The 19,704-nt window shown below is 60.3% G+C and overlaps 1 protein-coding gene across 1 annotated transcript; it reads right to left on the bottom strand.

Moving 5' to 3' along the window:
* Positions 1-1,800: 1,800 nt before the first annotated feature.
* Positions 1,801-19,480, bottom strand: LOC116545594 (A disintegrin and metalloproteinase with thrombospondin motifs 7-like). The gene is given in 19 exon segments (XM_032272131.1): positions 1,801-1,958; positions 4,735-4,897; positions 6,032-6,187; positions 6,267-6,410; positions 6,861-7,013; positions 7,845-8,191; positions 8,194-9,250; positions 9,582-9,795; positions 10,241-10,367; positions 13,370-13,511; positions 13,781-13,937; positions 13,939-14,014; positions 15,069-15,189; positions 16,040-16,173; positions 16,466-16,488; positions 16,490-16,627; positions 17,752-17,897; positions 18,304-18,396; positions 19,475-19,480. Coding segments are annotated over 19 exon segments (3,555 nt in total).
* Between the last annotated feature and the right edge of the window lie 224 nt (positions 19,481-19,704).

Here is a 19,704-nt window from a genome sequence, read left to right as displayed (position 1 = left end):
TGAGGCAGAGTCTCGCTCTCTTGCCAGGCTGGAGTGCAGTGGCGCGATCTTGGCTCACTGCAACCTCTGCTTCCCCGGTTCAAGCTATTCTGCCTCAGCCTCCTGAGTACCTGGGACTACAGGTGTGCATCACCACACCTGGGTAATTTTTGTATTTTTAGTAGTGACGGGGTTTCACTATGTTGGCCAGGATGATCTCATTCTCTTGACCTCATGATCCACTCACCTCAGCCTCCCAAAGTGCTGAGATTACAGGTGTGAGCCACTGCGCCCGGCCTTTGTCTTTATTTTTTTGAGACAGAGTCTTGCTCTGTTGCCCAGGATGGAGTACAGTTATGCATTATCAGCTCACTATAACCTCTGCCTCCCAGGTTCAAACAGTTCTTGTGAATATAATATATAAACAATACCTTCTTCTTAAGAAGCTTGGATCATGGGTGTGTATCATCACATCTGGCTAATTTTATTTTTTAGTACAGATGCGATTTTGGCACGTTGGCCAGGCTGGCCTGAAATTCCTGGCCTCAAGCAATCTGCCTACTTCGGCCTCTCATAGTGCTGGGATTACAGGTGTGAGCCACTGTGCATGGTTGAGGAGGGTTTTTTTTTTTGCACATCTACAGTGAAAGTTTGAACCCAGAAGTCTGGGTCTCAGGTCAGCCGTTGAAACCACGAAGTAACCACCTTACTTCTCTGCCTGAAGAGAAGTGTTTTTTTAGATTAACTAGGCTGACTGGTTCAAGGTCTTGTCCATATCTGCGGAGGGTGTGTTGGAGGGGAGGTGACAAAAGAGTATGGAACCCTGTTTCTGACATCTAGATCTGAGGACCTCCAATGGTGTCTGCTTCACGGAGACCATAATAATATGATTATTTTTTTTCTCCTCAAGAAGCTCACTGTCTGGTTGGGAAAACTCAACTACTGGTGGAGAGTAACAGCCGCTATGTGTTCAGTGCTAAGTTGTGGGATGCTGACCAAAGAGAAGTGTGTGGGCTGCAGGCAGTCAGGTCGCGGAGCTGCAGAATGGCTTAAGAAGCTTTAAGGAGAATGTCTGACTTTAGGGTGCCCTGAGTATTTGACTATCAAGATCCAAGTGGGCAGCTCCCCGGGAGAGGAAGGGACCATGTGTGGCGTGGGTGGCAGTGGGCCCTAATGGAGTGCAGAGGGCATCAGAATCCAGTACGTGTGGGAAGGAACTGACTGCCGCCTGGAGAATGGGGAGCTCTGAAACCTTTGCCGCATTGCAGTGAGCCTGCTGAGAAGGATGTTCTGGAGAGGCTTCTCTGGGCTTTCGATGGAGTCAGGATTGAGGGACAAAGATGGACGCTCAGGGAGGGATGTGTTGTCTCTAGGCCTGAGACCAGGGAAGCTGGAATGGACTGGATGTGTTGGCCCAGCTGAGGGAGGTGACTGGTGAGACAGGGGTCCTCAGTGTGAGGGGCTGGGCTGCCAGAGGAGCTGATGTGCCACAGGGGAGCAGGTGAAAAGCCACTGCCTGCTGAGATGCTGTGCAGTGAAGATTGGGGCAGAGGGGTCAGGAGAGGTTTCTGACTTTTAAGATTCTCCAAATCCAAGAAGTCACGCTGTGCTTTGGAATGGTAGATGCTCATTTATGTAAAATAATAACAAACGTTACACAAACTGTTAAAAAAATACCTTTTCTGAGGGGGAGGAGGTCCCCAGCCTGCCACTGGATGGGGAGAGGGGGGTTAGCACCATTAGGGTGCAGGAGGCGGGGGCTCTGCCACAGCCCATGGTGGGCACTGAGGTCTGTCAGTTGGTCTGTGCATCCTGATGCAGTCAGCGGCGGGCAGCCAGCTGATGGCCTCGGGAGGAAGCACCATGGCTGGGTGGAGGGCATTAGCGGCAGCACTGGGTGTGGACAGTGGGAAGCTGGCAGCAGCCCAGCAGGCGCAGTGTCTCGCAGAATCCAAATGACAGGCGGTCCCACTCACAACCTGGAGTAGGGGACACGGGGCATCAGTGGTTTGGGGTACACAGAACCTGGCTCCCCACACCAGTCACCTTAAGGAGGCTCCAGCAGCTAACTGCCATGCAGAGGGCCCCAGTTTCTGGGGGGGGGGCTCCCGAACTGGAGTTGCACCTCTCCAACTGTGGCTGTCTCTGTCCCACCTTCCCATGGCCGACCCCTAAGATTGGAGAACAGGCGCTGGTGGGCTGAGGTTTCTGGAGGAAAGGTTCTGAGACCCCACCCTGACCCCCTCACATGCCTGCAGAAGAGCCTGCCCAGGGCAATGCCCTGCCACCCCATCTCCATCCTTGCTCAGCCTTGGAATCCCCTGACAGAGCCTGGCACAGAACTGCAGTCCAGTTCTGCAGTGGCCTCTGCCCCCACTCCCGGCGCCTCCCCCTGCTCCAGTTCACCTGTCCTACCAGGCCTCTGTGACCCCCTCCAGCCACGGGGACTGCAGTCAACCTCAGCTTTGGGGTCACAGGGTCCCATCTCCCAGGCCAGCCTTCCACTTCTCAGGGAGGCCACAAAGCCTCAAAAGACTGGACCTTGCAGCCTGTCAGTGGAAACCAGGGGCTGAGGCTTGTCAGGGCTGAGGCTCAGCTGGGCCCTCCTGCCTGTGGTTATTGGAGCTATTTTGGGAAGTGGCTTTTTTCCAGCCTTCTGGCCTTGCTCCTGATGCTGCTGCCACTGCTGACAACCCCCAGCTGCTGCCTGGGCCCTGCTCATTCCAGCAGATCTCCCGGAGGAAGAGGACCAGGACGGGAGCAACCAGCCCTGGGCATGGGCCATCCTCCAGGCCCCACAGAGGGCACAAGGCAGCAGGCAGGCTCCTCCAGCCCAGCTCCAGGCAGAGCTCCAAAGCGCACATCTGCAGGCTGCATCCTGCTCACCCGGGGTGACCTCACACAAGCTGCCTCACCTCTTGGGCATCGGTCCCCTCTGCCAAACCCACCTCCAAAGCAAACGGATGCGGCCATGCTGGGTCATTGCAGTGACCACACACACTGGAGTTTCCAGGCTTTCCAAATACCTGCCACACTGTCCCACACACCAGCAAAACATCCTGGGAATTCCAGGTCTCAAGGTGCAAGACACCTTCCTGCTTCCCCTCCACTGTGCACTGGTGGCAGAAAACTCACTTAGACAGTTTCTAGTTCAGCTACCTAAGCAGTCCCACTCCCTCCACCCACTCACACCCACCCCTGGAGACCCTGCAAGCCCAGAGCCTCGTGGGCAATCATCCGTGGTTCTGGGCCCCCAGGCACCTCAGTTCCTGTTCTCTGCCCCATCTGGTCCTCACCACCTGGGATGGTAACACCCGCTCCCTGTAGCCAGCCTAACCCTGAGAAGCAAGAGATGTGATGCCAACAGCCAGCCCAGGCAGCACACAGGAGCGCTCTGAGACACTGGCTGGGTGTGTGCTGAGGACGGGCAGGGTAGGGTGGCGGCACTGCCTCTGGGCCTTGAGGTAATGGGATTTGAGGCAGGAAGGCCACCCCTGCCAGAGGCAGGGTAGTGAGGCATGGCAGGGGCCACTCTGAGCCTGAATGAGGGCTGTCCAGGAGCAGATAGAGAAGGCTACGCTAGACAAGGGGAGAGGCAGACCCAGGAGACTGCAGGGGGCCCAGAATGCCAGTTGAGTGCCCTGGCTGCCAACTCTGTCCAAGGGGCAGGTGGCAGACAGCCATTAGCACAGGGGGCTGCACCTCTTCCCGCCACAGCTTCTGGGTGCCCTAGACTGCTAGGGGCAGCCCCAGGCCTTCTTCCTGACCTTTCAATTGGGGATGAAAGTGGCTTTGGGGAAGGGGAAAAGGCCGCCTTCCCTGAGCACCACCTGGATGCCCATGCAGTGTGGGGCGCTTTGTGCCCAGACCTCATTTATGCAAGGATGGTGCTTGACAGCCCCATGATTCAGCACATGAAGGCCCTGACAGGGAAATGGAGCCCATGGCCACACAGCTGGCGAAGGGTGCCCAGGGGAGATTCCAGGACCACGGTTTCCTACACTCAGCACTGCTGGGGGCAGTTGGGGCTGCAGGAAGGGAGACAGAGAGAAAGTCAGTGTGTGTGTGTGTGTCAGAGACAGAGGATCACAAGAAAGAGAATGTTTATGTGTTGGGGGCAGAGCGGTAGGAAGTGTAAGAGTGTGTGTGTGGGGGGGTGTCAGGAGAGGCTGTGTGGGGGGGGGCAGGGTGTCAGGAGAGAGACTGTGTGCATGTGTGTGTGTGTGATGTGTGTGTCAGCGGCAGGGGATCAGGGTGTCCAGACCACTTTGGCCCAGGCCCTTCTGCCAGGACACAGCTGGTCAGGAAACCCTCCCTGTGGTTCCACTGCTCACTCTAGGCAGCCCTCTGGCCAGGGAATGGGCAGGCCAGGGCTGGGGACCGGATTCACCCAGGCCCAGCTTTCACATAGCCTCAGGGACATCCCTGGCCTCACAATGGGAAGACTGAGACCCAGAGGAAAAGAGCTTACGCAGGTTCACACAGCAGTTCAGGGGCCGCCCCCTCTCCTCCCCTGAGGCCAGACATCTGCCAGCAGGAGATCGTGTGGCTGGGACCCCGGGCTGACTCCCAGCACAACCCAGGCTCCAGCATGGCATCCTGTGGCCTCAGGATTCTGTGACCCTGTAGCTCCTGAGCCCAGACTGCAGATGGAGCCAGCCGGTGCCATGGGTGTGATGGTTTGACAATCCCACTCCCCATCACCCTCCCCACCCCACCTCACTTTAGCAGAGAGCCAGGGGTTCATGGACTCACAGGGTGCCTGGATGGGCTCGCAGTCTTCAGTGCCACACGGCCGGGAGCTCTCAAGCCAGGCCTCATGGCCACACTGGTCACCATCTTCCTCAGGCAGTCCTGTCTGGGTGTTGACACACTTGACCAGGCGCCGCTGGACGCCCCCGCCACAGGGGGCTGAGCACTGCGGGGGGTGGGGAGGAAGGAGTGTTTCCCTGGGCCACCTTAGCTGCGGGGGCAGTAACACCTCCTCTGGGAAGCCATCCCTGCACCCTGTGCCTGATTGGCCTGCCCTTGCTCCCAGCCCCACCCTCAGTGCCACCTGGGAGGACCTGGTCCCATGCCTAGAGCTCACTCGGTACTCAAACCCCACTTGCGCTGTGGGGACAGCCCTCAAGGCTGCAGGGCAGCGAGGCCCTCTCAAGGGACATGCCTGAGAGGCCTGGGCAGAGCCCCGGGATGCAGCCCTAATGCAGCAGCGGGCAGAGACATGGGCGAGACTGCTGTGCCCGAGGGATGGGGCAGAGGACCTGCCCAGCCCACAGACAGGAGGGGTGGAGACAGGTTTCACAGCCAGGGCCCAGCCCGCCAGGCTTCGTTGTTATCAGGTGCGGGTCTGAAAACCCTGAAGATGCGCCGAATCTGTGCCAGTGTTGTGCTGTGCCCGCCGAGTCTGTGCCCAGCTCTGTACTCCATCCCGTTACTTCATTTAATCCTCCTGACCCTCTTCTTCCAAGTTGTCCCCGTTTTACAGGTGAGAAAACAGTGACCCAGCAAGGCAAAGCAACCTGCCCAGAGTCACTCAGCAGCCAGTGGGACAGACTCAAACCCTGGCCCAGCTGACTCCAGGGTCCGGCTCAGGGCCCACCTCAGGGCCCACAGCTGAGATTTCTGAACCCCTTCATTCCAAACAGACCCGGCAGAAGGCGTCCTGCCCACCCAAGGCTCCTCTTCCGCCCCCTTCTGCCGCTGGCCTTTGCCAGGCTCCCTGATCGCCCCAAGCTCGTCATTCCTGCCTCAGACTTCACACCTACTGTCCCCTTTATCCCTGTCCTTGGCATCACTGACTCCTCCCTCGGGTCTCAACTCGAGGTCCCTCCTGGAAAGGCCTTCCCTGACATCACAGCACATGTGCCCTTTCCTTGTCAGTTTCTCCCTGGCAGGCTGTAAGACCAGCAGGGCAGGACCTCGTCCAGTCACTGCTGCACGAGCAGTGGCCAGGGACAGCCTGGCTCTCAGCCACACTCAATAGCTGCTTTACCCAACCCAGGACCGACCAGGTGCCGCCAAGCCCTTGCTCCTTACTCCTCCACAAAGCCCAGCTCATCTGGTCCCAGAACCCCACCACCCACTGCGTGCAGGGTTGAGTGTTACAGGGCCACATGGCGTTGGGTCTCAGTGCCTCCTCGCAGAGGCCTGGCTCCGGGCAGGTCATCAGGTGATGCTGTTCACTACCACCACAGGCCTCAGAGCACTAGGGTGCAGGGAAGGAGTCAGGGCACAGCCAGGGTCTGAGGGCACCCCCTCCCCCCAATTGGACCACCAGGCTTCACCTCCCTCCAGGAAGAGGTGTAGCAGCTGAGGCAGGGCTTGGCTGGCCCCGGCTGACAGTGGAAGGGTCGCAGCAGCCAGAGGTCCCATGTGTCCACACACTGCACATCCCACACTGAGGAGCCTCCACCGCAGCTGCGGGAGCACTGGGGATGGAGAGACGTGTATGGACACCCCCCACGTGCAGGCCCACACATGCGACCCCGTGAGGCGTGTGGCAGGGAAGGCATCAGGTCCATGCTCCAGCCCAGGGCAAATCCCCAAAGAGCCCCAGCAGGAGGCCAAGGCTGGCAGGCCCCAGGCAAAAGGTGCCCGGCCAGAGGCTGCCATGGGCAGGGACAGACAGAGAAAGGGAGGAACAAAGGCAAGCTGGTGAAAGACAAGTCCAGATGGGGTCAGAAATACAGAGGGGAGGAAACAGGTCAAGCCAGACAAAAATGAAGACTCCCAGGAGATTCAGATCCAGTGCCATTGGGTGCCCAGACGTGCAGCCCAGAGCCCTCCCCTGCCCTGCTGCTCTCAGAACACAGGCCCTGGTTACCCAGGGCTCCACCCCGTGCCCTGGGGCTCCCTGCCCTGGCTCCATCCTCACACACCTTACTCCAGTTGCCCAAGTGCCAGGTGGCACAGGGCCGCAGGTGGCAGCGGCGGGCAGGCTGGGGCCGGTCAGCAGGGGTGTACTCCTCATCCCGGCCACAGCTACAGCGCACCAGCCTCCAGATGGCACCCAGGCTGCAGGTGGTGGACCACTGCGGGGCACAGACCCGTGAAAGCCAGGCAGACCCCATCCCCGCCCGGCCCCCACAGCCAGGAACTACCCACCTAGACTAGTGAGACCTCAGCAAGACAGGCCCCTCTTCTGGGCCTCAGTTTTCTTATTTGCAAAATAGACTCCACCACCCACCTCCCAGGAAGACCGTGAGAATAAAAAGTCAACCCCCGCCCCCCAGCAATCAACTGACCCTGCCCACAAAGGACAAAGGGCCTGTGTTGCAGTGTCACTGGTGCAGAGGCGGGGGAAGGGGACCCTGCGGGCACCCCTGACCAGCTATCCTAACCAGACTGCCCCTTTCCACACCCAAATTAGGGATCTGAACAGAACCTTGCTTCTCCTGCAGTGACCTTCTGGGGACCCAGGGAGGGGGCACTGACCAGCTTCTTTCATGCAGCTCAGACCCCTGCAGGTCACTGCCAAAGGAGGGTGGAGCCATTGAGGGCAGAGCCCGGTGGCAGTGGGCTGAGCCCAGCGTAGAGGAGACAGGCTGAGCCTCAGGGAAGCTTGCTTTCTGGGCAAGACTGGGCCTGCAAGCCATGGGGGGACCCTCCCCACTGCACAGCTGCCTGAGTGAACTCTGTCCTGGGGTGTGCTGCCAGAGTGTGCCTGTCCTGGCTTCCCTGAGGCCCCATGTGCCGCCCAGGAATGGGCCCTGTGGCCCCCTCATCCACCTAATCCTGGGAATCCTGCCCCGAGGGAGGCAGGACAGACAGCGCCTGTGTCCCGCTCTGCTCACTTTCAGGTGAAGCAACAATCACCAAGGTCCCGGGCAAACTCCCTCGCCAGCCCGGCCCGCACCACTTGCCTTGCTCCAGTTTCCAGCTTGCCAGCTGACATTCCTGGCAGCCAGTGGGTCCACAGGGGACCCTGACTTAGCCAGGCTGGGGGCCGGGGGCTGGGTCTCAGGGGCTCTGTGGCTGTTAGCAGGGCTGTCCCAAGAGGGCATGGACAGCAGCCCAGAGCTCAGGGGCACCTCAGGGCTGAGGGACTCTGGCTGGCCCTTGGGTCCTGGGCTCGGGGCAGGCTCAGGCTCATGTGTGTGCCCAAGGCCAGTCAGGGTCATGGGGAGGAAGATGCCCCGCACTGCCACAGTCTGCTGGTCCCAGGAGCCTGGTCCTGGGGTTGGGGAGTTAGGAGTCCCCAGCTGCAGGGGCTGTCCCTGCCTTCTGTCTCTGGCGGAGGGGTTATGGGAAGAGGAAGGGGAGGAGCCACCTCCACAGTGGGCATCAGCTCACTGTCCCCAGGCCCCAGGCCACCCTCCAGAGCTGGCTTCCAGGCTATAGTCCCTCCTGTCCACAGCTCCACTACATCAGGACCAGGAAAGGAGTGCGTGCTACCAACAGAGGACAAAGGAGGCAGGGTGGGGCTGGGTCTCAGGGGCAGGTGGGGGGCTCCGCAGCCCCCAGGTTCATCATCCTTGGAAACCTCATTGGTCCTGTCCCACCATAGAGGGGGCAGCTGGCGCTGGCTGTCCTCGCGAACCAAGTCATTTTGGCTCCCAGGGGTGGCAGGTATCTGCACGCCATCAGGGGAAACCCTGGGCCAGGGCAGGCTGGGGAGCCCAAGGTCTGGGGTCCCTATGGGGGTGTCTTCCTCAGGCAGGAAATTGACCAAAGGGTTCCCAAGGGTCAGCTCTGAGGGTGGGGGTGGGGAGCAGCCGGCCTGGCTGGGCCAAGGGCTAGGGGACCAAGGTCCCAGTGCCCCCTCCTCCGTGGCTGCAGGAGGCTCTGTGGCAGACACGGGGTTACCCGTGGAGGGCGCAGGAGGACGGTGGCGTGGTGTGGGCGTCCCAACCCCTGGCCCCACCAGGTCTAGATCGGGCTCCTCAAAGGGCCTGTAGGACAGGTCCTCGTGGAAATTGATGAAATTGCAGGCATAATAGAAGTCGTCCGCAAACACGGGCCCAGGCGGGTCCAGCTCCAGGGCCTCCTCGTCGATGTCATTGCCCATGCTGGCTGGCCTGGGTGCTGAGGTGAGTGAAGGGTGTGGGGCCAGGCGGCATGGGATGAAGTCAGCCTCGTTGAAGAGCTCGTGGCTGGAGGAGCCACTGCCTGAGCCTTCAGGGACCAGTATGTCCAGGGGCCACGGACAGGGTGGCAGAGGGCAGGTGACTTGGCGGGCTGGCTGCTGGGCCTCATCACAGGGTACACCAGTGTCATTGGTGCAGAGGACACTTCGGTGCTGAGTGCCCTTCCCACATGTCACTGAGCACTGTGGGGGAAACCAGGGTGAGGGGCTCAGGCTGGGAGGCTGGCTGCCAGGGGACGCTGGGGCAAGGCACTGTCCACTGCCCGGTATCAGAGTGGCAGGGACTCCAGCCAGCCCTCTCTGGCCCTACCCAGCTCAAGGTCATGGCTGTGGCCACGGCTTCGCAGGAGCTTCCTGATCCCTGAGGCTTTGGAGTCAGGCTGGACCCTGGAATGCCCCAGACTCCCTCCCATCCACAGTACCAGGCAGTAAGGGCTGGAGGAAGGCTGTCTGCCTCCCTGTAGCCTGAGACCAAGGGTGTCGCTGGAGGTGGCCCCTCCCATCCCGCACTCACTTGAGACCAGTTCCCCACAGCCCAGGTGGCCAGACAGGGCACGTGGCGGTTGCAGGGGGTTTCAGCCAGGGGCCGGGGAAGGTGTTCACAGGTGGGCAGCTCCAGGGCACTCTGCTCATCCAGCCCCACGCTGTAGATGCAGAGCACGGCCCGGCATGAGAGGCCCCCAGGCCCGCAGGAGCTGGAGCACAGCTGCCACTCACCTGCCCACCGCCTGGCAAGGGCACACGGGTGGCATCAGGCTCACCAGCAGGGAGGGCCGGGCCGGGCTCCAAGGCCCTCGGGGTTGGTCCCAGAGCTGGGACCAAGGCCAGTGGCTGCTTCTCCAGAGCTCCAAGCCCAGGTAGGTGTCCTGTCCCCTGAGTTTGGTGACATGGCCCAGCCCCTCTGCTCCTGCCACCCTCCCCTCAGGGGAAGTGAGCATTACCAGAGGCCTATTTCTGTAACCAGGGACCTAAGGAGGAGGACCACAGGTGTCCAGGCTAGCCCAGGCTGGAGTAAGGGGTGACCGGGAGCTGGGGCTTCAGCCTTGGGAAGACCCATGAAAACCTGGCTGCCTGTGCTCCTCCCTGGGGCCTCTGGGGCCCAGAAGTAGGGGCCTGTGGCAGACCCAGGCCGCCTGGGGGTAGGGAGTTGGCAGGGGCGTGGGGGCGGCTCACCTGGCAGGGCAGGGCTGCTCACTGCACTTCCTCTGGTGGTCATCGGGCTGGCCCAGGGGGTCACAGTGCCCCTGGTCTACAGGCCCTGCCTGCCGCTCCAAGCAGTATACACTCTGCCTCTGCACACCTAGGGGCCGTGGGGCTCAGCCTGGGCCTGACACCCAGGTGCCCATCGCCTAAGACCCAAAGTCACCATTTCTGCCAGAATGCTCCCTGAACAGCACCTCACCGTCCGTGTCAGGATGAAGGCAGACCTCCACAGCTGCCTCCTCCTTGCTGTCCTGCTCTCACCCGCCCTCTCCTACGTAGCCTCCCTCTGACTGTCCCTGGAGAGGTGGCACAGTGTGGAGGTTTAGTGGGTTGGGTCCCCAGACCCTCTGCTTCCTAGCTGAGACGCCTGGGCGGCTCATTTGGCCTCTCTGAACCTCAGCGGCCTCCTCTGTGAAGTTGGAGTGACAATCCTGCCTGCGTCCAAGCCCTGGAGGGAGGACTGCTTGTGGCCTTGCGTGTGCGGGCTCAGCCCGTGCCCGGCACAACCTAAGAGCTCAATCCGTGCCAGCTGCTGCTAGCATGCAAACCCAGCCATGACGTCAAGGTTGCCCCACTGTCCACGCCCTTCCCAATGGCTCAGAGAAGATCTGGAGAAGAAATGCATGAAGGGGCAGGCCCCGCTCCCCACCCCCACACCAGCCTTGGCATTGCTCCTGTCCTTCATACCTTCTGCCACTGCCCATCCCAGGATTTTCCACAGCCACACTCCTCACTTAGCTCACTTCCATACTGCCTGCTGAGGCCCAGCCTCAGGACCCCCTCTGCTGGTGACTCTGCTTTCTCTGCTCCCCCGGGGTCTCAAGAGTAAGCTGTCCCTCCCTGAGCTGTCAGTCCCACGCCCATCCCCCTTTCCTCACCAACAGATTCTGATATTGCTCAAGGTCCCAACCACAGCAATGGGACCTGCTGAAAACACCCTGAGGCCACCCCCTCGAAACTAGGGTTTCTGGGACACAGTCCTGGCTGGGGAGAAACAGGCATGAGTCCCTCGCTGGGAGTCAGCCCTTTTCCCTCCTCCTTCCTGCCCAGAACATGGCAAGAAGCCTGGAAGGGAGGATGCCATCTGTGACAAGCAGGAGGGGAGGGCTGCCGTGGCAAGGACGCTGCAGCTGAGGGACAGTCAGCTCCAGGTCCTGACAGCTTGGACTGTGCACCTGCGACTTCCTGCCTGTCTGTCCTGGCCACTGTGGGGCACTTGCCTCTGTGTACACTCCTACATGGTCCACCTTCGAGGCAGCTGATTTGCTGAAAGATAATCCCCCAAATGTCTCGTGCTGCACACGTATCTGTTGGTTTCTCACGTTTGTCTATTTAAAGACACCTGAATTATGCCAGGTTTGGTGGCTCATGCCTGCAATCAATCCCAGCGCTTTGGGAGGCTGAGTCAGGTGAATCACCTGAGGCCAGGAGATCAAGACCAGCCTGGCCAACATGGTGAAACCCTGTCTCTACCAATAATAAAAAATTAGTCAGGCATGGTGGCACATGCCTGTAAATCCCAACTACTCGGGAGGCTGAGGCAGGAGAATCAGTGGGACCTGGGAGGCGGAGGCTGCTGTGAGCCAAGATCGCAACACTGCACTCCAGTTCTCCAGTTCTCATGCTGTCATCATAACAGCATTTTAAGGCTCCCTCTCTTCCCCTGCACACCCGCCCCCTCCCTCACTTCTCCTTTCCCTCCTCCCCACTCCTTCTCCTTCCCTCACCTCTTTCCTCCAAATAGTAATAATTTTTAAATAGCATTTTAAGAAATGCTCAAGTGTCTCTATCTCAGATTCCTGATTCTGAGACCCTGAGGACACTGGGTGTCAATGATGGAAAGACTGAGGGGAAAGGGGAGGACTAAGAGAGCGGGAGATGGAGGCGGAGGGGGAGGAGGCTGAGGGATGAGCAGGGAGACCGAGGGGCTGGGGAGACCCAGGGGCGGGCGGACTGAGAGACACAACTGGGGGGAGACCGAGGAGTGTGAGGAGACTGAGGGGTGGGGGGAGATGGGGAGAGGGGAAACCAAGAGGTGTGGGGAGACAGGGAGGGGTGAGACTGAGGGGTGGGGGGAGATGGGGTGGGGGAAAACCGAGGGGAGTGAGGAGACTGAGGGGTGGAGGGAAATGGGATGGAGGGAGACCGAGGGGCAAAGGGAGACTGAGGGGCAGGGGGGACTGAGAGGCACGACTGGGGGGAGACTGAGGGGTGAGTGGAGACCAAGGGTCAGGGGGAGACCGAGGGGCAGAAGGGGAGACCCAGGGGTGGGGGAAAGACAGAGGGGGGATTGAGGAGCATGTAGGGAAGACCAAGGGGCAAGCGGGAAGACTGAGGGGTCGGGGGAAACTGAGGGGCATGGGGGGGAAGACCAAGGGGCAGGGTGGGAGACCTGAGGTGGGGGGATTCTGAGAGGCAGGGAGACCAAGCGGCATGGGGGGCACGAAGGGAAATATGGGGAGGAAGAGTCAGAGTTAATGAAAACATCATACTTTTTACATAGTTTAAAGAAATAAGTTGGTGTGGTGAGGGGCCACAGGGCTGGCCTGAGTGGGGTGGGAAACCTGGCTGTGCCCTGGCCTCCCTCCCGTCACTGCCCCCTTCCCTGCCCCCTTCCACTGTTCCCCCTCCTTCTGTCTGAGAAGCCCCGCATGGGGCGGCCACCAGGGAGCCCCAGGCTCTGGACCACTGGAGGGGCTGGAGGAGGCGAGCAGTGCTCCTACAGGCCCACGGCTAAGGCTCTGTGGGGGTGGGGGTGGGTTGTCTCCAGGACACAGCAGAAATGCAGGCACGAGACCTGCCGGAGCTGAGCCAGGACAAAATCGAGAGGGAGCTGTGTCCCCTGGATGGAGAACGCCAAGAGCTGGGGCACGCTGAGCACTCGCCGCAAGCTGCCCCCACCTGCCTCATCTATTTACCTCCCAGCAGGCATGGGACATGGGGCAATTGCCAGCCTCATTTCACAGATGGGGAACTGAGGCTCAGAGAAGCAAACCTCCAGACCCGTGGTGGCCCAGCAGTGAGCTGGAGGCTGAAGCCAGCATCCCTGTCCAGAGCCGAAGCCCCTGCTGGCAGGGCTGTGCCTGCCCCTCTCCTCACCTGTGCCGCAGGTGACCGTGCACTTGGTCCAGGGTCCATAGTGCCAGGAGAACTCAGGCGGCAGGACCTCGCCATGGCCATCTGCCTCCCTGTGGACAGTGTATTCATAGCGTACCCCGGGGTTGCTCTCCTGGAACAGCAGCTGGGCAGGCAGGCGGGCCCCATGAGCACGAGGTGTCCTCTCCATCCACCCAGCCCTAGAGGAGCTGACCCCAGCCACCTCTGAACTGCAGCAACATCACGGGGCCATTTTAAAAGATGGGAAACTGAGGCAGAAGTTGCAGCAGGAGGGCCTGGCTGAGAGCCAGGCTCTGTGACTGGCCCAGGGCTCACTCCTCCAGGATGAGACCCTGCCGTGGGCCTGGGGTCTCCACCTCTGCTCCCCGCTCCTGGGCCTCGGGAAGCATGCACCTGAATCTAGACAAGCTCGTTGGTGGGACCCGGGGACATGAGGTTCTCCCAGTTGCCCCTGTGTGCGTATGTGAAGGTGGCCCCAGCCACCTGGTAGTCCCCATCCCACTGGATGGTCCAGTGTCCATTGAGGAAGTACTTCTTTGGGTCCTCACTGCAGTGCCAGGAAGTTAACAGCCTCCTGGATGGAGATCTCACGTGTGCCAGCTGGGATCAGCCTCACGTCCACATACCCTGCTGGCCACGGGTTGTGTACAGGTTGTGCTCGGGGTGACAGGGTTGCCTATCCCCACTCGCTGCCCTCACCTCTCTCCCCACTTACACCCTGCCTGCTGATGCCAAAGATTCCACTGTTACCTGAAAAGTCTGAGCTCCCCCAATTGCTCAGGTATGTCGTAAATCACCAAAACCTCACAGAGGTGCTCCAAATCCTGACCCCACGTCCATGCCCCGTCACCCCTCTCTTGGGGACCTAAACTGGTCTCATCTCAAGGCTGGGTCCGCCCAACACTCAGGGCCAGCTGGCATTCTCTTTCTAAAATGCCAGCGTGCTCAGGCCTTTCTCCCGGGTCACCCTCCTCAGCCCACACGGGTGCTTTTATTCACCCGCTTCTGTAACACCTATCACGCGCCGGCCACTGCTCACCTGTAAAATGAATAACAACCCTAGGATATAGGAACTATTGTTGTCCTCATTTCACAGATGAGGAAAGTGAGGCAGGCAGGGATAGTAACATTAATGAGCATCCTGCTCGGATCTGAGGACAACGGGGTTTTCCTCCCACAGGAAACCTTCCCTGACTTCCCCAGGCCAGGAGCGTCTTCCTCAGTGTTCCCAAAGTCCTCTGGGCCTCCCTGCACTGCACTGGCCACACAGAAGTTTCTGTCCCCTGTGGGACTGAACGATTCACCTGCATGTCCCCATCACCTAGCACAGTCAGCACTCGAACAACGTGTGCAAAGCAGACCCAAGGTGAGGGCGTGGAGCTGAGGGTCTCAGAAGCTTCGGGAGGAGACCACCAACCTCCTAGAGGCCCAGGGGCTGTACATAAGCTGAGCTGAACCTGCCTGAGTCTCTGGGACAAGAGGACTCCCCACAGGGACAGGTCTCTGCGCTTCGGTTAGGGGTCCCTGACTCCTACAAGAATTCCACCCCAGCAAGGCTTCCCTGCTTAGCCATCTATGGCTGGGTGGGGACCACAAGGCCAATGAGGGGGCCTGGGGCAGATGGGGAAGTGGCCAGCAGGTAAAGAGCACACCCCTCCCCCACATTGGTCCCACTCCATACCCAGGCCTTTGGCCTCCTCGAAGGTCTTGCTGATGGTGTGGCAGGTGGAGCCATTGCCGTGGCACACGCCACAGCGGTCCTCCATGACACCGGAGTCAATCTCGAAGTCACAGCCCACATTCTGCAACACACAAGGGAGAGGAGGCCCATGGTGCTGGCGGTCAGCCCTCTGTGGCCCCAGCCCCAGGGGCCAGCCAGGGTCAGGAGGAGACAGCTGGAGTGGGGGTTAGGGGGCCTCTCTCTGGCCCTGCCCCACCCCAGCTGTGCCTCTGACCCAGGTGAACTTCTCTACCTCCCTGAGCCTCAGTGTCCTCAGATGTGAGACGGGGAGACTCGCCCCTCCCTTTTAAAGGTGTGTCTCGAGCATCACATGTGACAAGAGAAGGGAGTTCTGCAAAGGCTGCGGGCAGGCAGGGACTGACTCGCCACGGGCTCCTGACAAGCGTGTGCAGGGAATCTGAACATCAGAGGTGCTGGGGTGGGCCCCTCCTTGCTGGTCCCCCTCTGAGCCCAGGCCCGGACACCCCAGCGGCTTAGGGGGCTAGAAGCAGGGGCAGGTAGGTGGCTGGGGAGATGAGCAAAGATGAGACACCTTTGGGTCTAGAGCCCTTCATGTCACCTGTGCCACCTCATTTGGCCCCTTCTATCAGGGAGGAAACCACTGCCTGGGGTCAGTCAGCTGGCAAGAGGTCAAGCCCCTGCCTGGGCTCCGGTGTCCCGGCTGGGGCGGTGCTGGCACAGCATCCAAGGAGACGAGGGGCAGCGAGCCCTGACTGGCAGGGGTCTCCAGTGCCAGGAGGCCTGGTATGGGCTTTGCCTTAGTGGTATAGAGGGTGGGGTCTGGGAAGCCCAATGGCAGAGCATGGGGAGGGTGGCCAGAGGACCAGGAGGGACCCAGGGGAGAACCTGGGGCCTGTCAGTGGGGCTGGGGGCGGGCGGTGCTGGGAGAGCCTCTTCCCGACCAGGCACACCTTGGTGATGCCATTGATGCAGAGGTCCCAGCTGACCCTGTCCTGGTAGCAGGGGGTGCCATCAACCATGGCGTCCCGCAGCTTCTCGGCAAAATACTCATTTGAGGGCCAGCAGTGCAGCTCACAGGGGTTCACTGGGGGTCAAGTAGAAGAGCCATCAGCGACAGCCGAGGCAGGAGTTATGGAGGCCACCAGGAAGACCCCTCCATGACACACATCCATGGCAGGCTGGAGGCTCCGGCTGGGCTGGTAGCTATCTGCAAGGCTGCAGACTGGGGAGTTGGGAGGAGCAGCAGCCCTAGGGCACAGCGGTGAGGCCCAGGCTTGGCGTGGAGACTGAGCCTCCTGATGCATCACAGGATAGCCTTGGGCACACACAGTCCCAGCCCTCTGAGCCTCAGTGTCCCCGTGGGAGGCAGCACTCACCATCACTGACCACAGGCACCCAGCTGGCCCTTGTAGAGCATAGCGTCAAAGTGGCTGCACTGGACATGGCGGAAGGAGGGGCGGCCAGAGGGGCAGGCTTGTAGGTTGCAGAGGCAGAAACGCTTCCACTCATGCACGAAGTACTTGCCCTTGTATTTGGGCCTGTGGGGAGACGCAGGGAGGGCGTGGTGAGTGCTACTGCGTGGCCACAGTCCGGAGCGAGTGGCCTCCTCCTGTACCTGTACCCCGAGATCCCTGCCACCCAGTTCTGCGCACATGCTCTTCCTCCCGTGGGCTGCCCCCACTCTGGCCCAGACACACCCTCCCTGTTTGTAAGGACCTGCAGGGAAGTGGCAGCAGGAAGCCTGAGCTCTGTCCCCAACCTGCTGTGTGACTGTGAGCAAGTCTCTGGCCAACCCCTGGGCCTCAGTTTCCTCATCTGTAAAATGGGGTTGGGGCTGACTCTGCAGAGGGCTGTTGAGAAGCTGCGACAAGCTGCAGGCATGACTGGCACTGACTGGAGGGACTGCTTCGAGTCCCCAGCCCATGACACCAGCATCCTAACAAGCCCTTGAGCCCTCAGCCTCCCTCCTGGTGGCAGTTCCCCCAGCCTAGGTGTAAAAAAAAGCCCCCAGGGCCCCAGCCAGCTGAGAGGACTGCCAAGTCACAGCTCCTGAAACCCTCCCCATCTAGGCCAGGGTAGCTGGACCCAGCTCAGAGCTGGAGGTCTGGAGGCAGGGAGGACCACAAGCCAGTCTTAGCCAAGCATAGGGCCCTGGGTAAGGCTGGCTGTGAACCCCATACCTTCCCTGGGCGGCCTCGTGAAGAGGGAATCAGCTGGGCAGTGCCTCGGTCTACAGTACTGCTGGGCTCTGCGCCTCACCATATCCTCACATCCTTCTGTTTAAACGGGGAAACTGAGGCCCAGAGAAGGGGTCAAGAGGGGATTCAAACCCTGAGCCATCTAAGGTCCAGGGCCCACGCTCTGCCCCACTGCACTCTCCATCCTCCTTCCAGCCGGCGGCTGCTTTGCCGTGTGGCCTCTGATGAGTCTCTCTAGTCTCTGGGCCTCAATGTCACCCTCTCTGCAAAGGGGTCAGCAGTGGGGACCTGTCAGCCCCAGAACCCTCCTTGAAAGTGACTCAAGGTGGCCTGGACACTCGGACTGACCGTTATGAGGACACTTTTAAGAGCCAGGGGCTGGGACAGAGCCAAGCCCCTGCGATCGGCTGACTGCTTGGGTTCCTCCATCCCATCACCCAGGGCACCCTGGGCCCCACACTCACGCAGGCTGCATGCACTGCCACTCAGCACTCTGCATGGCCACACCACAGCTCCACAAGCAGATGGACCAAGCACTTCAGCTGGACCAGCCACCGTCCACGGCCTCAGGCCAGAAGCCCACGGGTACCCACTCCCCACTGAGACACCACTACCGAGACAGATGGAGGTAGAGCCACCCCACCCCCAAGCCTATCAGTCATCCTCACCCTAGTGAGAACAAGGTGGGTGGGAAGGCCATGAAAGTCACAGAGGGGAAAGATGGAAGGTGAGAGAAGCCCCTCACAATCAACACCATCACGTGTGGCCCAGGACGCAGGGAGGAGCTGAGCAGGGAGTAAAACAGTCCATGTGCAGACTCAGCTGAAGACACCCAGGGAATCATGGAATCAAGCCCTGCCCCCAATGCCTCCACTCTGTAGACGGAGGCTTGGGCTGCAGAGAGTGGGGGTCTGCTGGGAGCACAGCAAGACTGTGAGCTGGGGCTGACGCCCTGGCCCGGACACAGCAGGAGGTCTGGCCTCTCCCTCCCACCGCTGGGACTGGGCACCTCCTACCTTGTTCTCCCCACACCAGGTGCCATCCATGGCTGCATCCAGCTTGGAGTGACAAGTGACCCCGACAGAGCACCAAAGTGTGTGGCAGACATTCTGCAAGGAGGGGGCACAAGCCACACCCTTACCCCACCCCACCCCCATGCCACCAGCTGCCCTGCCCCCACCCTGTCCCCAAGGGCCCCCTGGACACCCTTCCACACGGTGGGGATCCACAGACCCCCAGAGGTCCCTTCTGTGTCCACTCTCACCTTCCTCTCCAGCCCCTGTGGTGGTGTGGGGGGCCTAGGGCTGCACTGCTCACAGCACTCCCCAGCTGTCCACCCCCTCTCCCGGCCCAGCCCTGCCTCTGGAAACACTCCCTAGAAGATCACTCCAGGCATTCTTCTCCAGGATAAACAGTCCCTACCCACACGGGTTCCTTTTCCCTTTTTTTTTTTTTCTTTTTGAGATGGAGTTTCACTCTTGTTGCCCAGGCTGGAATGCAATGGCACATTCTCGGCTCACTGCAACCTCTGCCTCCTGGGTTCAAGCCATTCTCCTGTCTCAGCCTCCCAAGTAGCTGGGACTACAGGCATGTGCCACCATGTCCAGCTAATTTTTTGAATTTTTTTTTTTTTTTTTTTTTGAGATGGAGCTTCACTCTTGTTACCCAGGCTGGAGTGCAATGGTGCGATCTCGGCTCACCACAACCTCCGTCTCCTGGGTTCAGGCAATTCTCCTGCCTCAGCCTCCTGAGTAGCTGGGATTACAGGCACGCGCCACCATGCCCAGCTAATTTTTTGTATTTTTAGTAGAGACGGGGTTTCACCATGTTGGCCGGAATGGTCTTGATCTCTTGACCTTGTGATCCACCTGCCTCAGCCTCCCAAAGTGCTGGGATTACAGGCATGAGCCACCGCGCCTGGCCCTTTTCCCTCTTAAAAGCCAGCCCCAGGGAGGCTAAGGGTCTTGTCACAGTGGATCCGTGATTGACCCAGAATTCAGAGCCGGGTCTGTGGCTGCCCATCCTTGGCCTCTCCCACAAGCCTCTGACATGTCACAGTGTCATTCAGTGGCACAGCCCAGGCCAAGCGAGGTTCCTGCCAGGCTGGCATCCACGGGCTGGTGAGGGCTGCCCCCTGAGCCTTCCCACCAGGTCCCCACACCCTGGTACCCACCCCAGCCCACTCACATCCATGTCGTCGGATGATGTCCTTGGCAGGAGAATCATCCAGGCACAGGCCCCACCTGAGGCTAGAGATGGGACAGAAGCAAGGAGAGTGGGGGCAGCCTGTGGGACCCATCGGAGAGGCCTCGGCTGGGCTGGGAGGGGAGGAGGGAGTGGCACAGAGCCCCACCACTGTAGGAGAACCCCAGCCCCCAGCTTGGCTCAGCCACCCTGCAGCCAGCAGCAGAGGCCCT

This window comes from Sapajus apella, unplaced genomic scaffold (assembly GCF_009761245.1).
Source record: "Sapajus apella isolate SASKATOON/1434 unplaced genomic scaffold, GSC_monkey_1.0 scaffold296, whole genome shotgun sequence".
NCBI lineage: Eukaryota > Metazoa > Chordata > Mammalia > Primates > Cebidae > Sapajus > Sapajus apella.
The sequence above is the reverse complement of the archived record's forward strand: the minus strand, read 5'-3'. Positions and strand labels throughout refer to the sequence as shown.